At 39.6% G+C, this 26,581-nt stretch overlaps 1 protein-coding gene across 2 annotated transcripts in view; it reads left to right on the top strand.

Annotated features, from left to right (window-relative positions):
• rps6ka2 (ribosomal protein S6 kinase, polypeptide 2) overlaps positions 1 to 25,552 on the top strand; it is a 162,095-nt gene extending 136,543 nt beyond the window's left edge. For both annotated transcript variants that reach the window (XM_073051102.1, XM_073051101.1), the window contains exons 15-21: positions 4,848 to 4,937; positions 7,129 to 7,287; positions 9,566 to 9,727; positions 12,699 to 12,775; positions 14,318 to 14,435; positions 16,276 to 16,413; positions 17,872 to 25,552. In XM_073051102.1, the coding sequence (XP_072907203.1) occupies positions 4,848 to 4,937; positions 7,129 to 7,287; positions 9,566 to 9,727; positions 12,699 to 12,775; positions 14,318 to 14,435; positions 16,276 to 16,413; positions 17,872 to 17,997 (870 nt within the window). In that variant the 3' untranslated portion in view covers positions 17,998 to 25,552. The remainder of the gene's footprint in view (positions 1 to 4,847; positions 4,938 to 7,128; positions 7,288 to 9,565; positions 9,728 to 12,698; positions 12,776 to 14,317; positions 14,436 to 16,275; positions 16,414 to 17,871) is intronic.
• Positions 25,553 to 26,581: the final 1,029 nt, after the last annotated feature.

Here is a 26,581-nt window from a genome sequence, read left to right as displayed (position 1 = left end):
TTAACAGATCAGAAGCTTTCGCAGGTACGTTGCCTACAAAAACTGTTGTGGTCACGTCACTGCTTTTGTCATTTTCCTTCTGAGCAGCATGGTCCTTCCATGGTCCAATATGCTTTCCAACCAGAGGCACAGAGGTTGACACCAACACTGTTTGTCTTCTGTTGGGCAACATTTCATGATGTATAGTATGGAGACAGTTGCGGTATCATCCACTACCTTTCTTAGTTCTCTTTCAGTTGATTCTCTTTTGGGGAATATCGCATGCAAATCATGGATGGATCTCCAGTCAGGCTGTAGTTGTCTCAGCCAATCACAGCCCCACAATGCTGGCCATCCTGTTTTTACCACCTACAAGCTTAATGTGGCTTGTTGGTTGTTGTGTTTTACTGTTGTGAATGTCATTGTCATTCCCACAGGAATTACCTTTTCCCCAATATAAGTTCTTAGTTGGATATCCGCAGGCTTCAGTTCTGTATCAGAATCAGAATCAGAATCAGACTTTAATCGCCAAGTACCTATGCACATACAAGGAATTTACTTCCGGCAGATGTTGTCTCTCTGCTCATAACAATAATAATGATAAATATAAATGAAAATATAAATTGTACAGACAGGTAGTGCAATCCAAGTAATAGTTAGCTGACAGTTAACCGGCAGTTAACTGTTCAGCAAAGTGACCGCAGTAGGGAAAAAACTTCTCCAGCGCCTATTAGTCTTAGTCTGGAGGGATCTGAAGAGCCTACCAGACGGAAGCAGATCAAACAGTCCATGTGCAGGATGGGAGGAGTCCTTTATGATGTTCCCCGCCCTCTTCTTCAACCTGGAAGAGTACAGGTCCACAATAGAGGGCAGGGAGGCTCCAATAATGCGCTCGGCAATCCTCACTGTGCGCTGTAGTCTGGTTCTATCCTGCTTGGTGGCGGCTCCAAACCACACAATGATGGAGGTGCACAGGACAGACTCAATGACTGCAGTGTAGAATTGCAGCAGCAATTCCTGAGGCAGACCGTATTTCCTCAAGAGCCGCAGGAAATACATCCGCTGCTGGGCCTTCTTCAGGATGGAGCTGATGTTCTGCTCCCACTTCAGATCCTTGAAATCTTTGAAATGCCATTCAAACTCATTTTGCAGAATGACTGAAACAGCTGAGCCAGTGTCCAATTCCATTTTCATTAATTTGCTGTTCACTTCTGGTGTAAGCCATATTTTTTTTGTGTGTGTGTCATACTCTGCCAGAGCCTCGGCGACCACTTTGTTTTTCAAGCAATTGTCTTGGAGTAAAGATTCTGTGAGTGGTCCCCCACGTCCTTCTCACAGCGCAGTTTTTTTTATGAGGCCGAGTTGCGAGCTCGACACTCAACCCAGCACGGATGGAAAGTGTGTCCAGGAGCGGCCTGACTGGGTTCGAACTTGGGAACCTTCGATCTGGAGTCCGACACTGATGTCACTGCGCCACCAGCCGGCCAAGCCATATTGCTCGTCTATTTAATTAATTTTCACTTTGTAAATCTCAAAGCTATCCAGTCCTGTATCACTCTCAACATTATCAGATTTTTCATCAACAGCATGCAGATTAGTGCTCTTTTTGAACTGCAGCTCGACTTTTTATCTTTTCCTCCTCCTTGTGCAGTCCACTTATTTTTGTCTACCTGACATTCTCCGTATATGTGTTCTACTTTGTTGCATTTTCTGCAAATTTCACCTTTAAACCTGCATTGGTCTGGTGAAAGTGAGCCCCTACCACAATTTGTTTAGCCAGGTAGGTTTCTCTTTAAATGCTGCAAATTTGTCCATTGATACAGCTATTTTAACTGCTCTTTTAAATGTAAGTTGTGCTTCAGTTAGGAGACATTTCTAAATGCTTTCTTGCAAGATTCCACAACTAAACAATCTCTCAGTGCATCATTAAGCCTATCACTGAACTGACGATGCTCAGGCAATCTCTTCAATTCAGCCACTTTTCCTTTTGATTCTGCTATGACACCTAAAGTATTCTGCAGTCAACAATGGTTTTAGTTCTAATTATTTCTGCATTACCTTCACAATATCAGAAAAGCTCATTTAGGCTGGTTTGTTTGGAGCAGTCAAACTCCTAAGCAAACTATGCATTTAAACCCAGTGCACTCAGCAAAATTGGCATCTGTATTTCACTGGCTATTTAATTTGCTTTAAAATACTTTTCAATCCATTCATTGGTTGTGTCATGGAACACATCTATCTTTCCAATGTAGCAGCCTGTGACTTGGACAGGTTGGGTGAGTGGGCAAATGTATGGCAGATGCAGTTTAATGTGGATAAATGTGAGGTTATCCACTTTGGTGGCAAGAATAGGAAGGCAGATTACTATCTAAATGGAGTCAAGTTAGGAAAAGGGGAAGTACAACAAGATCTAGGTGTTCTTGTACATCAGTCAATGAAAGCAAGCATGCAGGTACAGCAGGCAGTGAAGAAAGCTAATGGCATGCTGGCTTTTATAACAAGAGGAATTGAGTATAGGAGTAAAGAGGTCCTTCTGCAGCTGTACAGGGCCCTGGTGAGACCCCACCTGGAGTATTGTGTGTAGTTTTGGTCTCCAAATTTGAGGAAGGACATTCATTGCTATTGAGGGAGTGCAGCGTAGGTTCACAAGGTTAATTCCCGGAATGGCGGGACTGTCATATGTTGAAAGATTGGAGCGACTGGGCTTGTATACACTGGAATTTAGAAGGATGAAAGGGGATCTGATTGAAACATATAAGATTATTAAGGGATTGGACACACTGGAGGCAGGAAGCATGTTCCCGCTGATGGTTGAGTCCAGAACTAGAGGCCACAGTTTAAGAATAAGGGGTAGGCCATCTAGAACAGAGATGCGGAGAAACTTTTTCACCCAGAGAGTGGTGGATATGTGGAATGCTCTGCCCCAGAAGGCAGTGGAGGCCAAGTCTCTGGATGTATTCAAGAGAGAGTTAGATAGAGCTCTTATAGATAGCGGGGTCAAGGGATCTGGGGAGAGGGCAGGAACGGGGTACTGATTGTGTATGATCAGCCATGATCACAGTGAATGGCGGTGCTGGCTAGAAGGGCCGAATGGCCTTCTCCTGCACCCACTGTCTATTGTCTATTGTCTATTTCTACTTTTTCATTATTGTCACCCAGTACTCACTGTTTATGAGCCTGTAAATTTGCCTGTATTCTGCCTTTTTTTAAGTCAGCTGTATCTATTCCTTCTGAGGGAGCATATATTGTGCTGGTGTTTTTTTTTATTCGACCATCTCTTACTGAGCTTTTTGTTTTAAATTCGGATGTCTCACTGTTTTTTTTAAACACAAATATCTCGCTGTACTTCGACAGGTAGGTAGTCATCTCAGGTTTGTTTTAAAATAATACCTCATCTCTACTGTTATATTTTGTAATTCCAAAGACACAAAAACTAATTGCAATAAAAAGATGGGAGCCCAGCAGATAACGTGTGCTTGTTCGTAATCCGTGAAGTGAGGTGTGCGCATATCACATGGTAGTGTCATGTCGTATGCAATTCACTTATTTTTACATATAATTGTGATGAATTATTTAAACAACCAAGAATGCTTTATCAAACAATATATTTACGACATTATTCAAAAATTACTGAAATATTAAATACACAATGGTGATCAGGCCTTTAGCGGAGCAGCAGATGGAGTACCCCCCCTTCTTCTATTTCCCCCTCTGGCCTCCTACCTCTTTTCGCCTGCCTATCCCCTCTCCTTGGTGCTCCTCCTCTTTCCCTTTCTCCTATGGTCCACTCTCCTTTCCTATCAGATTCCTTCTTCTCCAGCCCTTTACCTTTCCTACCCACCTGGCTTCACCTCTCTCCTTCTCGCTGTCCTCTTTCCCCTTCCCCCCCATTCTTTTATTCTGGCATCTCCTCTTCATTTCCAGTCCTGAAGAAGTATCTCAGTCTGAAATGTCAACTGGTTGTTTGTTTCCTCTTGCTGAGTTTCTCCAGCATTTTGTGTGTGTTGCAGATGTTAATTTTGTTAATTTTGAGACGTGACTTTCACAGATCCATGCAAACTTAGTGCAGGTGTTTTGCTATCTAGTTAGTGCAAATGCATTGAAAGAAGCAATGAGATATACTTAGTTCCAGTTCCAGTCCTTCTGCTGAATATAATTTGTCAGCTGATATAATGTGACTTAGCATAAGGACAGATAAGCAGCTCTTTCATTTTAAGGATTCCCTGGAAGTGGACCTCCATGAGAAAGTGATGATGTAGAGCATAACTTGCATAAGATGGGAAAGGGCATTGTGAATACTGTTGAAAATCAATTACTGTAATTGCAAATGGAACTGATGTAGTACACATCGAAAAACTCTCAGGTTTTGTTACTGTCGCAATGCTGTATACCACTTTCAGTTCACTCTTTCTTTTCAAAAGCTGAGGTGGGAAACAAAATCTCTGTGTGTCATCTGCAGAGTGTATTTTTACTGTGCTGAGCTGAGCAAATCTGAACATCATAGAGAATGAGGAATGGAGAGCACGAAAATCAATTACTTTGCTGCATTGAATTAGTAAGATGTCATCTTTTGCCATTAATAAGCTTCCATGTCTTTAACTTCGCTCCAGAAGAAGTAAGGATGGGAGGCTAAAACAGATTTTCTTTATTCTGATTCTAAGAACTGCAAGAATTGTATTGCCATGGATACCAAGCAGATTTGCTACGAAGTTCACACTGAAGCCATTCCCCTACACAACTGTTCTCTTGGGTACAACAGTATAAAGAGAGAAAAATTAGAAAACCCAACTGCACATTGCTCACACAGACGATTTTCCGAAAATTTTAATGGATGCAATTAAATATACTGTTTTCACTGTTATTTCTAGATTATTGATAAAAGCAAACGAGATCCATCAGAGGAAATTGAAATTTTACTACGATATGGACAGCATCCAAATATTATCACCTTGAAAGATGTGAGTAGATTAGTTGCTTTATAACCACATAGCAATGAGCATGACACTCCTGGAAATGACAAAGGCAGATGTCAACATTTATTAACATTTATGCAAAGTCATTACCAAGTTTTATTTTTTTTCCTATATCCCTTTTCATAAGCTATTTTTAAAGTTCATAGAAATAGATTTGACACTGGTTTATGATAATTTCTTGGACCCCTTTTCAGTCATGTCGACTTTGTGAACTCACATAGTTCCTATGTGCACTCTGAAACCTCAAGATTGACCCCTTGAACTCCTGGAACCCCGAACAATAGCACTGCAAAAAATGACAGCTCATCACCACCAGCTAGAGAAGATTTCGGTGTGGTGACTTAAGAGCAAAAACAGCAGTCGTGGAAAAGGAATCTCACGAAAGTTTGCTGTTCAAATCAAAGGTCCTTGACTTGAAAGGTTTTCTTTCTCCCCACCCTCGCACAGATGCTGCCTGATTGCCGAGTATTTCCAATATTTTATCTTTTTATTTCAATGACCTAGCTCTTCCGACAAATGCACTATACCAGCTAAATTCTCATTAGGGATCCATGAAACTGCCTGACTCAATATATAATAAAGAAATGCACCATTCTCATTCCACCATATTGACCATATTTTTTATAATATAGAAGGAGATTGTTTCCATCGAATGTGTACTGCCTCTCTGAGATATCTCATTTCCCCAATAGTTTTCTCTCTTAGTTTTCTTGTTTTGGCTGCTCTTCTCAGCACTATCCTGATCAGGAATGTAAGATCCATTTGCGTTTCCATTCCCAGGCATATTTGTGTCCATTCAGGAATAGAGAAAGATGATTAATATCCTTATCTTCTACCTGCTTTTGCCTTTCCCACTGCTGGTGGCTGGTGGCTACTTACTGTATGTTTGACAACAGGTCCTCGTGAAACAAGACATGTTTCCCACTTTCCATCTTTATTCCCAAGACCTGCAATGCTATGATTAACAATCCATCTCTCCCCCACTCCCTCTCCTTCCCACTCATACTCTCAACAGCACTCTCTCCATCACTCTCCCCTTCCCCCTTCCCCTCCCCCTCCTTTCCCTCCTCCCTCCTCACCCCACGCCCCTCAACCCTCACACCCCCTTCCTGCTCCTTATCCCTCACTTTCCTCTACTCCTGCTCTACCCTCCTCCCTCCTCACCCCTTCCCCCTCACTCCACCCCTCACACCTCCTCTTCACCTCTCCTCACACTCAACCCCTCAACTCTCCTCCCTCCTCACCCCTACCCCCTCACTCCTCCTCCCTTCCCCCATCTTCCCCTTTCCCCTAGCCCTCCCATCTCCCCGTCAACTCATCTCCCCCTTCCCCCTCCCCTTCTCTCCCCTTTCTCTCCCCTTTCTCTCCCCTTCTCTCCCCCTCTCTATTTGCTCACCCTCTTCTCTCCCCTTCTCTCCCGCCTTCTCTCCCCCTTCACTCCCCCTCCTCTCCCCCACTTCCCTCCCCTCTTCCCTCTCCCAATTCTCTCCCACAATTCTCTCCCCTCCTCTCCCCCCTTTCTCTCCCCTTCTCTCCCCTTCTCTCCCCCATTCTCTCACCCTCTTCTCTCCCCTTCTCTCCCCCTTTCTCTCCCCTTCTCTCCCCCTTCTCTCTGCCCCCTTCTTCCCCACCCCTTCATCCCCCTCCCTCTCTCCCCCCCTCTCTCTCTCTTTTTCTCCTTCCCCACCTCTGCCCTCTGCCACTCTTCACCAATTCCAGAAGTCCTAACACACTGTAGTCATTTACCTGCAGGCAGGTGTATTGCAAAGTGGTTTTAACTTAAGTATTTTCACTCATGATATTGTCTCCTAGTGAGATCTCTTGCCAATGATTTAAACAATATGTTGGACTTTACTGAAAGAATATTTAAATGAAAATGTCGTACTGCGGTTATATAGAGTCTGGTGAGACTATACCCACAATGGTGTTCATTAAGAAGGAGCGATTCCTCGGATGCGAGTTGGAAGCTTCTCCAATGAAGGGATGTGAAGCAGAGAGTTCAGAAGAATAAGAGATGATATTACTGTTATATTCACAATCCACCCAGGTAGCACGGCTGGTGCTTCTGCTGGCCTACTGCTGGTAGTGATTCTTGCATTCTTGTTCTCGTGTTGTGTATTTCTCATTTAACAAATATATCTTACCTGTTTTTAATTTTGATATTTTGTTTATTCAGGTTTATGATGATGGAAAATATTTATACCTTGTCATGGAACTAATGAGAGGAGGGGAACTACTCGATCGGATTCTACGGCAGAAATGTTTCTCGGAGAGGGAGGCCAGTGCAGTTCTCTATACCATCGCCAAAACTGTGGAATATTTACATTCCCAGGGAGTGAGTTCTTCCTTTTTATCCGGCAGCTTTTAAATTCAGAATTCTTTAGAGATGGTGTTTAACAAATGCATGAAGTTGTAGTTGTTTGCAAGCACTGTTCTGCCAGCAGTGTTTAATACCATTCTGACTTTGGGCAGGTTATCATGATCTGCTATTCCCATAGATATCCTACCCATGTGGAATTCTACTGCAGCCAGAGACATTGAGGAATCGCATCCTGAAGACTAGGTTTTGATTAATATGTGAAGTGTGGAGTCATCACTGTAAGAATCTTCCTAGTTACAGTAAATTTATGAAGGAGAATAACAGTCCAGCCCTGTCCACTTGAGGCTGCTTAACAATATAAGAGCCCATGGTATTACAGGGAAGAATCTCACATGTATAGAAGATTGGCTGACTGGCGGGAGGGAAAGAGTGGGAATAAAGGGGTCCTTTTCTGGTTGGCCTCTGGTGACTAGTGGTGTTCTGCAGGAGTCAGTGTTGGATTGTTTCTTTTCACATTACATGTCAATGAATTGGATGATGTGCAGAGAATCTGCAGAAAGACTTAGGCTGAGAGAATGGCAAAGAAGTAGATGGACTATAGTTTAGGAAAGTGTCTGGTCATATACGTTGGTAGAAGAAATAAAGGTGTGGACTATTTTCTAAATGGGGAGAAAATCAGAGATGCGAAAGGACTTGGGAATGATCATGCAGGATTCCCTAAAGGTCAACTTGCAGGTTGAGTCAGTGGGAAGGAGGGCAAATAAAATGTTAGCATTCATTTTAAGAGGACAGAGTATAAGACCTAAGACCATCAGACAAAGGAGCATAATTAGGACATTCAGCCCATTGAGCCTGCTCCGCCATTCCATCATGGCTGATCCAAGATCCCACTCAACCCCAATATAAAAGCAAGGATTTAATGCTGAAGCTTTATGAGCCATTGGTCAGACTACACTTGGAATTTCATGAGCAGTTTTGGGCCCCTTATCTAAGAGAAGTTGTGCTGGCATTGGAGAGGATCCAGAGGCGGTTTATGAGATTGATTTCTGGAAATAATGTATGAGGAGAGTTTGATGGCTCTGGGCCTTTGCTCACTGGAGTTTAGAAGAATTAGGAGGATCTCATTAAATCCTATCAAATATTGAAAGGCCCAGTTAGAGTGGATGTGGACATGATGTTTCGTATAGAGGGGGCCGTCTTGGACCAGAGATGAGGAATTTCTTTAGCCAGACGGTAGCAAATCTGTAAAATTTATTACCACAGATGACGGTGGAGGCCAAGTCATTAGGCATATTTAAAGCGGAAGTGTTAGTTTCTCAATTAATCAGGCCATCACAAGCCAGTGGGAGAATGGGGTTGAGAGGGATAATAAATCAGCCATGATGGAATGATTAATTCTGCTCTTTTGTCAAATGGCCTTATGTCCTAATTGTAATGAAGTTCACCGATTGTCTTCACCTATTTGAAAGTTCTACAAGTATCAGAGCTACATTAGGAGGAAAAGGGTCCACCACACATAAATAATCTAATTTAACTTTGCGAATATTCCTCGGGGAATATTATTTTATAAAGCCATTACAAATGTGTATTTTCAACTGTTTAGTCAGACTGTGATTAACTTTTATAGTACCATCACTTGAACACAAGATGAATCATGGCAATTTCAATTCCATTCCTGCTGGATGTGAATATTTAGAATATCTCATGTAGGTGTAACCATGTCAATTCAGTGGTATTTTTAGGGCAGTCAGTTATAAATTCATTCTATGTCTCGTTGTTTGTGCGTTTAATCTGGGCCTGTTTGGGGCTGAGGACTTGATGCTCAGAATGAAAAGTGCTTTATCACTGGAACTGAGATAATTTACCCTGATAATCATGTGTCAATCACCAAAAAAATCATCTGGTTCCTCTGTGTAATATCTTCTTCAAATAAAAGTCACTAATCTGTTTATCTTAAAAATCATGCATGCAAAAACTTAATATTAACATGTTGAACATATCTTCTATCATTCGCTGATGGTTTTAGGATTGAGTGGCTTCTGTTGGGGGGTGGAACAGTGCAATGGCCTCGAGGGAAGGGGGTGCATCAGGCAATCTGCTCTACCAGATTTCTGTGTAGACGGCTGAGGTTTCTTGAAAGACTGACAACACTAGAAAGACTAAGTGATTATTAAATCGCGCTCTCAAATTTTAGGAACTGCATTTACAGGGAATACACATCAGGAAATCATTGTCTGGGTTTGAACATCTGTGATTGATAGGTTGTGATGTGGTGCTTTCTCGCTCGTGTTAGGTTGTTCATCGAGACCTGAAACCAAGTAACATTCTGTACGTGGATGAGTCGGGAAACCCAGAATCCATTAGAATCTGTGACTTTGGTTTTGCGAAACAACTCCGAGCTGAAAATGGCCTCCTAATGACTCCGTGCTACACTGCAAATTTTGTTGCCCCTGAGGTAATGAGCTTCGCAACTTTACATATTGCTTGTTTAGCAAGTTAAACAGGAGCCCATTTCGACTGTAAGTTGATGCATGCTTACCGTGTCAGTTTGTCCAGTCATTTTCAATTCAGGAATATTCTTTGAGATGTCGTAGCTTGAATGGTCACTAAATAATCACGGAGGATAATGGATCTAGTTTATAACATTTCCATAGATATGGAAATAGATATTTTGTGAAAAACAGAAATAATTATCCTTCAGATATTTTGAAGGCCAGAATTGCCCATCTGTATCAAGAGCGCTGGAAAAAGTCAGGACTATTAAACAATTTGGATAAGAGCATTATTACAGTATTATTTTATAGTTAGACTGAAATGGGTAGCAGTTCATCCATGCCTTTTGCTTCTTTGAAAATGAGTGAAAGGAACAGAGAACATATTGATGTAGAAGGAAAACTGTTGAAACTAATATCCATGAGGATCTAGGATCATCTTAATTCAGTTACCTCCAGTGGATATTTACAATTAAGGAACCTGGCCTATCATTAGATAGAAAAAACCCACAGTGACAGAATCCAGATTATCTTGGTTCATGAGATGTGAGGTAAAATTGCTGGATTTGCATCCTGATGTTATTTCCTAACAATGAGCTCCACTGTAAATGTCAAACCACCTCCATGTGTTGAACATATAGACAAAGCAAGTCATTGCGATCCATGCAACATGCTGTATGCCTGATTGCCGGTAACATCACTATTTTTGTGGAAATTGTATCACAAGTTGCACATAAACAATTCCTAACTAGATTTTTAGGCAATATATTTTTGCTCACAAGAAAGGGATGAGTATGACATAGATTTTTTTCGTGATTGTAAAATAAAACAGACCAACTAATGGTATCTGACCTTGTCTATATGTTACTAATCTGCTTTTGGAATATCGGGAAATGCAAGTGAGCGAAATCTCTAAGTTCCTGTAAGCTCATTCTATTATGGCCCTAGGTTATGCTATCGCATTGCTCAGTAGTGAGAAGATCATTCGAAATGTGCAACAGCACAAAATGCTTGAGGAGCTCAGCAGTTCAGACAGCATTTATGGAGGGGATAAGAAATGTATGTTTCAGCCAAGGCCCTTCATCAAGCCTGGAAAGAGAGGAGCATGTCTGTCCATGTCCGTCTCTACTGCCACAATGAGGCCAAAAGCAGGTCATGTTCTGTGTGGTTAGTCTCCAACCTGATAGCATGAACAACAATATCTCTAACCTCTGGTAATTTCTGTCCCCTCCTCCCTTCTCCCTTTTCCCATACCCTTTTCTGGTAACCCTCTTACCGCTTCTCTTCTCCTTTCTTGCACATAGAAATCTACAACACATTACAGGCCCTTCGGCCCACAATGTTGTGCCGACCATTAACCTACTCTAGAAACTGCAGAGAATTTCCCTACCACATAGCCCTCTATTTTTCTAAGCTCCATGTACCTATCTAAGAAACTCTTAAAATACCCTATTGTATCCGCCTCCACCACTCTCCTAGTGAAAAATTTATCCGTGACTGTATCTACTTCCAAGCACCTTAAAACTATGCGCCCCCACCCCCACCCCCCGTGTTAGCCATTTCAGCCCTGAGAAAAAGCCTCTGGCTATCCACACGATCATTGCCTCTCATCATCTTATACACCTCTATCAGGTCACCTCTCATCCTCCATCACTCCACAGAGAAAACACCAAGTTCACTCAACCTATTCTCATAAGGCATGCTCCCCAATCCAGGAAACATCCTTGAAAATCTTCCCCCCCCCCCTCCCAGGTTTTCTTCCTTCTTCCACTGTTCTTTCCTATTAGCATCCTTCTTCGTTAGCCCTTTACCTCTTCTACCAATCAGCACCCAGTTTCTTTCTTCATTCCCCCTCACATGGTTTCACCTGTCAGCTTATGCTCCTTCCCCTCCTCCCACCTTCTCATTCTGGCTTCTGCTCCCTTCCGTTCCAGTCCTGATGAAGGGTCTCAGACCTAAACGTTGACTGTTTACTCCTCTCATTGATGCTGCGTGACTTGTTGCATTTCTTCAGCATTTTGCATGTATTTCTCTGGGTTTCCAGAATCTGCAGAATCTCTTGTGTTTATAAGACCATAAGAGCAGAATTAGGCCATTTGGCCCATCGAGTCTGTTCCCCAATTCAATCATGGCTCATCCTATTTTTTTCCTGATTCTGTTTATGATTGGAAATGCAGGTTCTTTAACAGAGAGGCATGATGGCATGAAACCAAAACCTATTACATAAATTACACCAGACTTTTCATCCAAAAACCACTCTGTCACACACACATATAGATATATATATCTATATGTGTGTGTGTGACAGACTTATATACAGACTTAGCAAGTAATTGTTAGTACTGGGGCTGATTGATCAGAAACTCTTGCCATTAAAGGCTCCACACCTAAACACCAGTCTGAATCAGAACCACATGAACTTGCACGCCACTAAAATTCAATAGAGTACAATGGAGAGAGATATGTCAGAATCTTTAGATCAGATCAAAGCTCTCAGTTGGAGCACATCTAATCATGTGAACGGTGGGTGCTACCGCCCCTTCTACCCCGGCATACCATGGATAGTATTAGAACAAATAGAGACTTTGCAATTAATCTTTGAATCTACCAAACCAAAATTTGATGGTAACATCATATCTTGGAAGTGGCCATCCAAAGATCTTGTCAGACTGTTTGGGCAACAGCAAACACACCTTCTACAAGCAATTTTGATTCGGAGCATTCCAATGCATTTGAAACACAGAATAATGAAGCAAACAAGTAAAACTACCACATTCATAATGGGATGGGGAGATTTTATCTATTTCTTGTACTCTAGTAAGGCAATATACTTACACTACAATTTCGCTTTATTTCAAATAACTGGTAAGATATTTTTAACAATCTGTTGCTAGCATCAAGATGTGCAATAATAACAACTTATTCCTGCTTCAGGTACTCAAGAGGCAGGGGTACGATGCAGCTTGTGACATGTGGAGTTTAGGAATTCTGCTCTACACCATGCTAGCAGGGTAAGGAAACTGTAACTGAGTGTATGACCGGTCCTCAGGTGGCTGAACTGAGCACCATGACGTTGCTCCCTCCTTTCACCATCACAAGGGTGCTAAATCTCATCTCTCTTGAACTAATCACAGACAGTGGATTTGGCCAAGATGAAATAGGATACAAGTAACATTTGTGAAAACTCATCCTGGCTCTTTGAGCACCCCGCCCACTTTGCTCGTGGTGGGGGGGGGAGGTGAGTGGGTACTTAATCCGTAGAAAGCCAAAAAAAAGGAATAGGTGACCTTTTCACTTTTTACAGAGCCGTTTTATCCTATCCAACTCTCTACTCAAATTTACAAGTTGAACTGCCAATTTTTCACAGTGACATAAGTGTTCCTTCCAATTCAGAGGACATTTCTGATATATACCTTTTCACAGAGACAAAGCTCACTTTCCACCTTTGAGGCATCCTTAATTCTTTTTCCCTCAGACCTTGATCTTCAGGGAGCTTTGGTGAATCCTGTCTCAAAACTGTGACAGCATGGACTGATGTCCCACTCATTATTGCCATGGGATTATCTGTCGATACGAGCAACCAGTGCTTTCCTGCTACTGTGGACTCTGGTTAATTGGAACAGCCACTTGTTTGGGATGACTCTTAAAGAACGAAAACTAACTGAGAAAATGGACAGGTGTTCCTTCATTTATTTGGGATATTGTGCTGCTTAATTGGAGCTGGAGACTGCCGTCAGTCGTGTGAGCTCACGTAGCCTTTAGAAACTATACTTAGAGCGAACTGTTTTTAAATAGCAACTGTTGCATGTGCTTCTGTTCAAAAAGCAGTGATTTTTGTCACTGATCGTTGGCAAGAAATAAGCAGTAAGACAATTCAGAACTGTTTTGCGTACTGGGGTTTCAAACATACAGGCTTGCCAATGCCAGAAACAAGTGGGAGTGAACATTACGCCATTTCACTACTTCAACAAGCTAGGAACTACAAAGAATTTAAAGATATCAACAATCATCTTAGATGTTACAATGAAAGTGAAGATTTTGAAGAGGCAGTCATTGCATAGAGGCAGTCCATTATCTGCATTAATTTTATTCATTTACAATTAATCAAAAAAACACAGCAGTGAAAGTACTCTGAATGAATTCCTCCATTGATAACTATTAGAAACTAATACACAATTTTATAGTACTGTGATGGCATTGGTAGCATTCTAATTTGTTTTTCATTTCATTTTAGTATATACTTTGTTACTCAGTTAAATGGCAGTTCATCTCTTTTTATAACTTTTTAGCTATTTCCATGAAACATCAGCTAACTGGAGCAGCCATTAATTGGGCCAACATGCATTAGACACGATGTGTCCCAATAGCTAGAATCAACTGTATTATATTTGACTCATATCATCGTAGCATGAGCTGTGAAAACAGCTGCTTAGAAATCAAATTGATATAATATCTGAGAAAAGCTGTAATAAAGTGTTATTCCTTGGCTCAAGCATTCTATTGCACTACATGAATTCTGGGATTTTTTCTTGATTTTCTTCCTTGTCAATTAGCTTCACACCATTTGCAAACGGGCCTGATGATACTGCTGAGGAAATCCTGGCACGCATTGGAAGTGGGAAGTATGCCCTCACTGGAGGGAACTGGGACACCATTTCCGATGCTGCGAAGGTGAGTGTTAGAAGTACTGTTCGAGGATTAATGGCATCTAAACAAGAGGTATCAATCCTGGTGTGCAAATTGATTTGTGCTTTTAATGAAGAACGGAAGTGTCCCATAAATTGAGAATCACCACAGAGTGCCTGGCAGGGCATGTTGCTCAACAGTTTTACATTCTCTGCATTCTCCCTTAACTTTCTTTTGGACAATAGCTCTCCTTTAAAGTGTTCATAGAAAACTACGTTAGATAATTAATGTCAAAAGAAATTAATAATTGGTGCATTGGGAAGCCTATCAGAAAAGCTGAACTCACTGCCAAGAAGTATGGATAAGTCTGACATCAACCTGGTATGTAGACTTACACAGAACTAACCCTTCTCGACATGGAACACACAGTTCAATCAGCAAACTTGTAGAGGCAACCATCTTGCAAAGTTTTAGAGTAAATACACAAATGGAAAATGTTTAAAGCTGTCATTAAAGCCATTATGGCAAAACATTCAGAAAAATTATACGTAATTTTGTGAAGAGAACTCACATCTAACTAATTTATTCGGTTATTTGAAGCAGTGATAAATTCAGTGGATGAAGGGCAACCAGTGGATGGAATATACGTATTTAGATCTCCAAAAAGCATTTGATATAATTCCACAACAAACCTGATTGCAGAAAATAAGCCAAAATAGAAGGGGAGGAGCATGAGCTGGCAGGTGGATAGATGAATCCATTTGAAGGAGGTGGTAGGAAGGTGGGGAGGGGTGATAGAGTGATGTGAGAAGCTGGGAGATGTTCGGTGGAAGAGCCAAAGGACTGATGACCTGCTCTTCACCTTCCTCCCTCTGGTTCCCCACCTCCTTCCTTTTATTCTATGGTCTACTGTCCTCTCCTACCAGATTCCTTGTTTTTCAACCCTTTTCCTGTATTGAATGTGTTGAGATTTTACAAATGTGTTCAGAGACAAAAGTTGTGTATGTATTTCCCAGCTGGGATGCAAATAAATCGGAGTGAAATTTGAATAGGGGTCCTACTGACAGCCAGTTGAGCATCAGCTTTGTGTGGAGGTTCGCAAACACTCAGCTGACGTTACAGCAGCCTAGGCGAACAATTCCTGTCAAAAGCACAATTCATAAATTCAATGCAGGAGTGCAAGTACAGGACAGTGGCAGATACCATCTTTCAGCTCTGCTGTGATGACAAGTTCCTGCCTTCTTTTAGTAACTATTTGAAGAGAAAGGAAGCTAACGTTTACCCCTTTGAAGAAAAGGACCATCTTATGATATATGTGGCTGCATTTAGTAGAGCTTGTAGAAGTTACATAAACTGTTGTAACATCAATGTTCAATAGGTCCCAAGCACTCAGATTCCTTCCCCAAATATATCCCATTTCTCCCGGTCTTTGTCTCTTCAAGACATTTCTCAAAATCAACTCATTTAACCTGTCCAAATACCTTCTCATGTATCCTGTTAACAAACTTGTCTGGATGACGTTTCTGGGAAGAGCCATAAGCATTATATAGATGAAAGCCATTGTGATTGTATTCTTCCAAAATGTGTTGACTGTAAGTCAGTAGAATAGCCTAAAGATGTGATGAGTGCTGTAGCAATTCAAATTTTTTAAAATTAGGTAATTAACTTTGAGAAAATTAGCAAATGGAGCAGTTTTGTGTAAGTGAATTTGTACATTTGCTTTTAAATCTTGCATATTGTAATTTCAACAACAGCACCATGTTCCTTTAATATAGTGAAGCAGCCGACTGTTCTTCACGGTCAATTGCCTGACAGGTGACCCGAAGATAAAGTCATGGATAAAGTAAATATTTTAAATGGTTATGTATTGTTGTTTTCTCCTCAGGATATTGTATCCAAGATGCTGCATGTAGACCCCCATCAAAGGCACACAGCAGTGCAGGTCCTTCGACACCCCTGGATAGTGAACCGTGAATACCTATCACAGAATCAGCTCAGCAGGCACGATGCCCATTTAGTCAAGGCGAGTTCCAGATGGCCTCCTTAAACCTGAGTCTTGTTTTTATGATCATGCTTCTTTCCAGTGGCCAGAATGGTCATTGATGTGGGTGGGAGACATACACTAAAACTCTGTTGGACAGTGCAATTTTTAATGTTCTGTATGATCTCTAAAGCTGTTGATTCCTCCTTGCACACATGGTATCACAGCTTCCATTGCTCTGTACACCAACCTGATGTAGTGTGCAGAACATTACTTTTAATAATACCATATAACCATATAACAATTACAGCACGGAAACAGCCCTTCCAGTCCGTGCCGAACGCTTACTCTCACCTAGTCCCACCGACCTGCACTCAGCCCATAACCCTCCATTCCTTTCCTGTCCATATACCTATCCAATTTTACTTTAAATGCAGAATATGTATTTTTAAAACTAATAGTTTATGCTTACATAGAAGATAGTAGAGTACAGCACAGGGCAGACCCTTTGTCCCACAATGTCAGTGCCAACTGTGATGCCAAGTTAAACAAATCCTATCTCTCTGCTCATGGCAAATAGCAAATAAAAAGATACTGCATTTGAGTTAGACTTCCTGATACTTCATCATCTTGGTGAAACTGTGGGAAATATTGGGACAAGGCCAATCATCTATTTTCCTACTAACTATCTGACATCACAGTCAATATGTATTTTATGTTCCCGTGCCATTTTATCTGGATGTGTAGCAGATAAGGGATGAAAGTTGCCCACCTTCAAGCTGATTGATTTCTTTTAGATGTTTGAAGTCAGTTAGAACCGCCAATTAACAATTACTGAGTCTCCTTAATTTTAAAAAATATTCTTCCTCACTTTCAAGGTGTAGAGATTTTTCTACTTCTAAATGGAAGGATTCAAAGCACAATTTTATTGCTTCGTTTAAATTACTTTTTGGAAGTTCCATTCCAATCTGCAAGAAGCATTCAGTACCATTAGTACTCTTCATATATGTGAATACTGGATATGAAGACAGCTAGCTTGCCTCGCGTTGTCAATTATCCTGCCAGTTTGAGGAGTCTGGGTGAAGGCGCAGTGGCTGGGCTTGAATGTGCTGCCTCCCAATGGAAGATATTCTGTATGTAGACACTGATTAGGAACCAGTAAATGAGCTTGACTGATGCTTCTTTACCCTGATAGGAAGCATACACTTGGATGAGAACCCAGTAACTGGAGATGACTGTGATGTCTCTCACATTCAGATAATCTGAGAAACATACAATTGAGTCTATGTGTGATGCCTCCTGCAGTGAAATAACCTGCAAAGCTCCTGTCTATGCACATAATGGTCATTTAGGGTTTACAGTGGATCCTGATAGCATCCATAGATTAACAAGAGGAGAACAAAGAGAGGGGACAGGTGACTGGGGATGTTGTAAATTGAGCATCGAATTTAATAAGTTCTAATGATAATTTTACAAATTTTCTGTTGCATCTTATTACAGGGTGCAATGGCTGCCACCTATTTTGCTTTAAACCGTACACCTCAGGCACCGAGATTAGAAGCTGTTTTGGCCTCAAACCTGGCTCAGCGAAGGGGAATGAAAAGATTGACTTCGACAAGACTATAACAGCTACCACATGCAGCTTGTACAGAGCTTTATTTAAATTATATTTAAAAATGCTTGAACTTCTCTAAGCCCAACGCAAGAGACTGCAAAAGATCCAAAGTATTCAGAGGCTGAGCCTAGTTTCAGGCTCTGTTACGAAGTATTCAACAGACAAAGGGTTATTCACCTAATTTGATGCACTGCGAAGGATAAATGAAGATGAACAAGACTAAATTCCTTTTCTAAACTGGCAAAAGTGTCTTTGTTTTTTGCCCAATGGTGACTGAAAAGAAGAAACATTGGCTGTGAAAAATGAACTTAACCTCCTTCACAACTAGATGGAAGAGATAACCACAAAAGTGCTTTGAGAAAACACTTGTAGTCAATCCTCTGTAAATTCAAGTAATGCTCTTCCCTTTAAATTGCTTAAAAAAGAATTAAGGTGGAAAAAGATGCAGACTGAAAGAAACAGATTCTGCACGGAGCATCCTGTTTGACTAGGCCTGCAGAATCTGCACTCTTTATTTGGGTTTACCTTTTTTAAGGCAGAAATTCTCTTGGAAGGAAGTTTCTGAGAGCTAATTAACCCTCATAACTTTTTCATATTGTATAATTGCAATATTTTTAATTATTCTGCAGTAATGTGAAACAGAATTAAGCACATGCAAGGCATGGAGAGGTCAAGGCTTATGAGCACTCTCTTTTCAGTATTAGGTGCATGTGGAGTACTATAGTTAGGCAAGCTGAATGAGAACTATTTAGTTCTTCTCAAGGCATTAGATTTAGCTTAAACCTGTGGTACTGTATAATGTACTTATACATTGAAAGGAATGGCCCGGCTTACTATGGCATTATTAATTAATTATAAAGTCTGTGGTCCAATGATTCCACTATTAACAAATGAAAAAGGTGACAGGATGTCATTTCTTCACACTGCACTTACTTCAGCTACCTCCCCATCCAGCCATGTGAACTTCCACAGGGTCTTGCTCACCAGTCAAGTTCCAGCACGTCACTTAAAGTCATTTCTTGCATGTGAGTTTTTAGTGGGAAGTGCAAATAGGTGGTCCAGTCACAGGGGGACCGGTAGCCAAACCTGTTCCTGTCATCGACCATCATGAAGATCAATGCTAACACACACTCCAGTTGGTGCAAGGAACCCCGCATAATTTTACCTTTGTTTTGTTTAAGGGAGTTGAATGCCAAAAGATGTTATATATTAGAGTAAATTAATGTCGTATCAACTCAAAGCAAAGCACAGGATTAAGAAAAATGAAGTTCCGAGAAATGACAACCAACGGCTACTGTACTTCCCAGTCTCTAGACCCTACAAAGATAGTACAGGATCAAACCATTTGTAGAATTATACAATAGAGCCTGAGCTTCACATTTCACACCATGTAATAATGAAGAGAAGAACGGAGTACTTTGTTATGGCAAGAAATCACATTTTTATTATTAGAACATCATTCAAAACATAAAAATGCTATTTCTTATGAAAGAACAGAAAAAAAATCTGTTTTTTTTTATTCCCTGAAGTCTCATTTCACTGATCAACCTAAATGGAGAAATTATTTCTGTAATGCTTTCAACGTCCCTTTCAAATAGCCTCAAGTCCTATATAGTCATTGAAGTACATTGTTGTAATATAGGAAACATGGCAATTCAATTTGAAAACATCCATGAAATTCTGTTGGATAGTATAGTCTAGTGGCAAAAATGCCAAATCAGTGTTAGTCCTGTGGAAGCTGTTTTAATTTGCCTGTCAGTGGTGGCTGAGCTGACCGATATGTTGCAGGAAATACTCGTTCTCTGATGACAAAATGCAAAAGTGAATCTTCAGGAATTGTATGGCTCTCTCTGATTTCCTAGCCTACTGCCTTAACTAACTGAATTCAGAATCCTGCTAATGTATACTTGTCTGCGTGCAGCCTTTCAGACAACTGTTCCCCCTTGGAGAGGACATATTCATAGAGTGGGGAAGAATGTTGCATGTATTGGCCCAAAACAAGCTGTCAACATAATGGTGAAGCTGATAGCACTTACAGTTTTCTGTCAGTAAATGCATCACTAAACTCACATGAAGGTTGGTATGCAGTTAACTACTAAAGGTTGCCCTTCATGATTTGCCTCTCAATATTTGTGAAAATATTACCCTGTCAAGTGGTTCGCCTTTCTAATGTAGTGGATGGTGTGTAGCTGCTGATATTATCTAAACTTGTTAGAGAATTGTAGAACTTGTCCAGTTTTAAATGAATATATTTTTAATTGCTCGATAATTGCCAATAATCTCTGCACTGAAAAAATACAAATACAAGTAGAGAATTCCATTACTTCAACCTTTCCTGGTCGTTGATATTTTTTTAAATTCTGCTTCTTGTAAATCAAAGGTTCCCAACCTTTTTATGCCATGGACTCCTACCATTAACTGAGGAGTCTGTGGACCCCAGGCTGGGAACCACTGATCTGAACTTCAGAGATGGTGTATGATCTGATGATGTGACTAGATTGTGTATTTAATAGTGTTGGTGGAGAGGAATTTCAAGTATACTATACCTTATCTTATTCATCCAGATCTCAGATACATTGTAAAAAGTCAAATGTTAATTCTAACTTGATTTTCCAAAAACTTGCAGTGCAGAATATGATTGAAATTAAACAGCTAAAGCATGTTTAAGTAACAGTGGGCACCAATTTTCATTCTCTCCCTCCCTCCCTCCCAATCTCACCTCAGAAATTTTTGGCTTTATTTTTAAACTGCTCCTTATGCTACATCTGTTAAAAGAGAATCTGCTCAAATACTGATGTGATTACTCAAAGTGCATTTAAATGATTTAAAAAAAAAACACTTTTAGGGAATTGAAATCTCCCTAAGCATAATAATCAAACACAGGCATGTCAAATTGCTTCTGTAGTAATTCACTCATCTAACTGAAGGATTAATCAAAGCAGCTCAGGAATTTGATCCAGGCATTTAAGTCAGTTACATCGAAAATGTCACACTCTTCCTCTCTGATTTATCACTCTCCAGTGGCCAGGTTGAGAGTTCACAACCTAACACAGTTTCTATAATTCCTATCACAGTTTTCTGCCATTGAAAACAAGGAGGACAATTTCCCACTGATGGATTTATAGTGGTATCCAAGGTTATATCTACAAACTTGAGGAAGTATTTAGCATAGCTGATTTCTATTGGAATGCAACTACTTTCAGTAAAGGGAAATCATACATTGTATCCATCATGGGAGAATGTCTCGGTAATAAGCATGCAAGTCTGTTCACTCATTTTCAGTTGAACAGAAAATAAATCAGTCCTTTAATGATAACTCCAAGTCTTTTCCATTTCCTCAAACCATCATAGGTCAATAGCGAATCATTGTAATCAGACATCTGATTCTCTGCATTGATCTGGTTCAAATAAGGATCACTCTGCTCTCTCTATTCTTGTCTGTTGATGCAATTTATATTATAATAAGACTTACATTCTAGACAGAACCTGCTGGTGTATTTTGAACATGAATGACTAGCTAGGGATGGCGAACTTATGGCACACATGCTCAAGATGGCACATGCAAAAAAATTGTTGGGCCTTTGACTCTTAAAGCACTTCCATAATAAGAAGATACATAATGATCATCTTTATTGCTAAATGATGCAACAAATGATTTTTTACAACACAGGAGCAGTGAGATGAGCTTAGCCAAATCTAATGTGTAGACTTATTGATACAACTAGCGTAATGTGCATAGCTCTCAAAACAATCTGGGTATAAAATACTTGTCATTGTTGGTGCAGCAACAAAAGTCTCACTGAGAATAAAGTGTTTTTATTTTCCTTTTTTTGATCTTTTATGAACATGCACCAAAGCTTATAATTTCACATTCATATTTCTTATGTTATATATGAGGTACAATAACAAAATGATTTAGAAATTATGTATTTTTTCAATTGTCTTATTGAAAGGTTATTAATAACTTTTGAATAGGTTTTCAAAAATGCTACATTTATTTCAATTTAAATTTGTTATAATTTTATCAATTGTAAAACAATGAATACATGTAAATAAGCAACAACTGATGCTTTATCCTTAAAAAGTCCATCATTGTTACTAATTTATTAATCAATGATAATCTTTGCTCTAAATTACCATGACACTTCAGAGAGTTTTTTTAGAAGATTATTGCCAATTTGGGCACACGCTCTCAAAAAAGTTTGCAACCCCTGAGTCAGAATATGCCCTCACATCACTTGAAGGCCTATTTCAGCCAGAAATGGCTTGGGAATGTATGCAGAAACTATCTCCTTTGTTTGTGGAGCCAACTTAAATTTAGAATTAAATGGTTCATTGATAATCTCTGAAAACACTTCTTCGCCTCTGGTGGAACTATTTTTATCAAAAGATTGTTAATTGAAATTTTAAAAACAAGTTGTATGTTTGACAAGTTGAGTTGGTTGTATTAAAATGTAGAGCAGCTATGACCTAATTGAATTGTAGAACAGGCTCAAAGAGCTAAAAGGCTTACCCTTAATGATATTATGAATTTTCTTGTTCAAATAAGTCTATGTATGAAGCGTTTGGAATCTTGAATTTGTTGGTGTCTTTGAATTGTTTTCTTTGTGTGTGGGTATGGTGGTGATGGTGGAGGGAGAGATGTATGGTGCTGAGATGGAAATCTGGCCTAAAGAGGTTATGATGACTGCTAGTGGAAAACCATGTGCAGCCTTTTAATAAGTACATGTGCATCCACTGTCAATGAATGGCTATTGCCTGTTGATGGCAGTTTGAACTAAAGAACAGAATTGAAGTCACATATGCAAGTGTTCTGCCATGTTGAGATTTTTGTTTACTATTTTACAGATATTCTTTAACGTGATTAATGGATAAAGTAACTTATTTAAGATAAACATTAAGTAAAGCTGCAAATGCTAGTTTAAACAGGAAAACCAGAAAATGCTGGGAATGTTGTGTAGGTCCATCAGTGCCTGGAAAAGCAAAGGCTGCTATTTGAGCTGCTCTAGACCTGTTATCTTTTATCTAATAACTTGCTTGCAGCTGTCAGATATATAAATATTAAAATATTATTTGCTATATTTTGTACATAGAGAATGAATGGACCTACCTGCACTACTGATGATGTTGCTAACAATTATTTTAAATTAAAATAATATGAGATTTGCAATGTGTCTGATGAAGCTGATAATTTGAAGTTTTGTTTACAGCCCTTTAACAGAAGCATTGATTTCAGACAGGTGCATTACATTATTTTGTATGATTAACATCTTGAACATTCAGCATAATTAGCACTGCCGAGACTTGAGACTAATAAAAATCGCATGTGAGTACAATTTGGAATTTAGATTATATGTAAAGTCACCAAGTGAATTCCCTTCTAACTGTAAAATTCTGTAAATTAGCCAACCTGGGGCAACTTTATTTTATTGAAATTGAATGTCAAAGATTGTTGGCTAAATTCTAATCGTGTTTTTTGGATTCCAGAATCATGCATTACTTAAATTACTCAGTTCTCTGATGTTGGAAGTGCGTTGGCACATTTTATTTCATTTAGATACTGCAAGGCTACCAGATGTTCTGTGCATTGGCTCCAGAATCAATATGAGCTTAAAAATGAAGCTCCAAAATAAAAATAGCATCAATATAACATGCATTAATCAGTGACATTACATCCTCAGGATGTGTTTCTTTAACAAAAAACCATAATTCACGTGGAATGCCAGTTATATACTTCCTTTTTGTTTCTTTTAAAATTGAAAGTACAGGTAATAAGACAAATACTTGGTTAATTAATTTTTGAGGTAAATCGTACAATGGTTCAATCAATTTGATTAATTTAAACAATATAATCTCATCCTGAAAACCTTCTTCAAGCTTGTGAGAAATATTTGCTGGATAAACACTTTGGGAACAGAGGTACCATGGGTGAAAGACCTGATCAATTTTCGAACGAAGTTTTCTTCTGGCTTTCTTGAGTTTGCTTTTTGATGTGCTCTGCATTGACTAATCTTGGTCAGGATAGCAACAGTTAATAATGTAACCCTCACTTCGCCTAGCGGTTAACAGTGTAGAGAAGCCATTACAGTAACATGGGGAGAAGGGATAGACAGTAATCTGGATTCCTAAAGCTATCTGTGATCTAATGGACTTGGAATAAAGCTCCCACATGGGCATGCCTTATATCACACTAGAGATTACATACTCTTGAGCTATATTGTCACTCATTGTTTCTTCACGAGCCACTGTGGTCTCCTGCAGGCTTCCTCCAAATGAATTGAAGTCAACACTTTTGCACTGCTGCCCAAGCGTATCATTTGATTGGCCTGTCAACCTACAAAGCGATTGATTACTATAGGTCACCCCCACTGCACGGCAGGTGGTTAGCAGGAAAATCAGGCTGGAGTTGATGGACATATGAGAGAAAATACATTACAGGAAAAAATTGATTGACAGAATTGCTCTGAGGTCTGGCATGGGAATGGCTAAATTGCTTCCATCTATACCTTACAAATATGAAAATATAAGCTTTGAAATGCTGAGGCCAACCATATCAACTTGGTTCTTTAGAAAACCAGGCATAGACCAGTGACCAACTTTGGGATGCTCTTGACCTGCATGGCATCTCCCAACTTAATGGAAAACCTACCAGTGGAAAGTTATGTGTACATGCAGAAAACTGCTCAGCAATTTGTGAGAGTTAACTCAAACTAAGACCAGGTCTGTGGCTTCCAGTGGAAAATTATTGTACTAAATAAAAAACAGCTCCTGCTGACAATAAAAGTTGTCAATAAATTATTGCTTACCAATACAGTATTAATTGAAGGGGATTGAAATAATAACTTAATTTTACTGCTAATGATTATTTTACATGGAGCAGAAAGTGTGATATTGCAATAAAATCCACTGATAGTTTGTCAATGATGTTATCATTCCTTTTTCTCCTGTTCAATTTGCTAATTTAAGATTGTTCCTGTTAAGTAGATATTTTAAGGGAAGATGATTAGTTGTAGCTACATTGGAAGGAAATCAGTATTTCGTAAGGATTGAGTTGATAGTGGTGTTTATATTCCCAGTTGTTAGAACATCCCTGAATTAAAACCCACCCAACAAGTTGTTTTCTATATGGTGCTTTACTGAGATCTAGAGTTGAACCAATATTCAGCCATCCTAGATTATATTCTCTTGGTGAATAAAATGTGATGCCAATTAAGAGCACAGCTCTCCTGCCCCTTTGGTTTACTTTGTGAGAGTGAAAAGCATTCTGATTAATTAACCCTTTTCTGTTTGCCAGCACCTTTAATTTACATTTTTGAGAAAAATGTTATCAAGCATACTTATGATATGTAATTTGTTGTGTGTTACTAGAATCTGCTGTTGGTAGGCTGATGTTGGATACACAGTACTTTGTGTGGCATTAGTAGGAGGAAATAAATTCCTTAAATTCATTTATTTAATTTACTTGAAAAAATATTTTGTAATGAAAATGGGTTTATGAAGTGTGATATTTTTGTAGCACTATGATAAGTATAGGACTTTGTATATTAAAAGGAACTGCTCCAAAAGCTGAGATTGTGTTCTTGTTTTTCTTAGTCTCTTGGTCTAGATGGTATTCCCTAACATTTGGTTACCTAATTTTACAAATTACTTACATACTATATGTCATTGGCAAGACGCCAAGACTGCACCTCCATTAGGGTCAGTAGGACCAAGTCCTTCCTGTTCTCTCATCTCAGGTGGCCTGTTCGCACTCCTCCTGATCAGGCTGCATTTCAGCATCCTTAAAGAAAAAAAAAACTCTGAAAGAGCACTTTGTTGTGAAGTACGTTCTCTTGCTGTGAGCTGCGACAGTTTTAAAAACTAATTTCTTTATGGTAACTCAATTACTTCTTTCTCTGCCAAGAGGGATTTTTCAGGAAATGGGAAGGCACTGTATGGGAATTATTTGTACCCCACCAAGGCTTTGCATGCCAATTTAAATTATGTATTTGTACAGAAGGAATAAAGAATTCTGGAAATTGGCTTCCTGTGTTTTGGTTTTAAATATAACATTTTATTTTTCAAGCCTATTTTGGTGAAGGTGATGATGCTGCTGCTAAAGCAACACTCACTTTGTTGATTGGGTACCTCTCTGCAACTGTGGACATACACGATGATAGCAGAACTTGGTTGAATCAGATCTAGAAGCGTCAGAGACTGACATAACTAATCACATGATGGAGAAACCTCACAGCAGATGGCTCTTTCCAGGGTGCAGGGAAAAGTAGAAAAGCTGTAAATGATACAAAGGGAGCGACATACACCAAGAAACAGGAACATAAGCCTTCACCAGAACTGAAAGAAATCAAAGATGCTCAGCCAATATAATAGACTGTGAACAAGGAGACTGAGCATTAGGGACGTATCAGTGGTGTGCCTGGGACATGGTTACAAGTATTCTTGCTTTGTTTTGCATCAAGCAGAAAATGTATGATTAGGCAAAATCCACTGGTAACTTGCTAATGCTCTTTTTCTTCTTTTTTACCCTCTTAATCTGCCAATTTAGGAAAGTACTCTAAAATACCAGTCAAATTGATGCAATTGACTTTAAAAGGA

This window comes from Hemitrygon akajei, chromosome 7, assembly GCF_048418815.1.
Source record: "Hemitrygon akajei chromosome 7, sHemAka1.3, whole genome shotgun sequence".
NCBI classification, from domain to species: Eukaryota; Metazoa; Chordata; class Chondrichthyes; order Myliobatiformes; family Dasyatidae; genus Hemitrygon; species Hemitrygon akajei.
The sequence above is the reverse complement of the archived record's forward strand: the minus strand, read 5'-3'. Positions and strand labels throughout refer to the sequence as shown.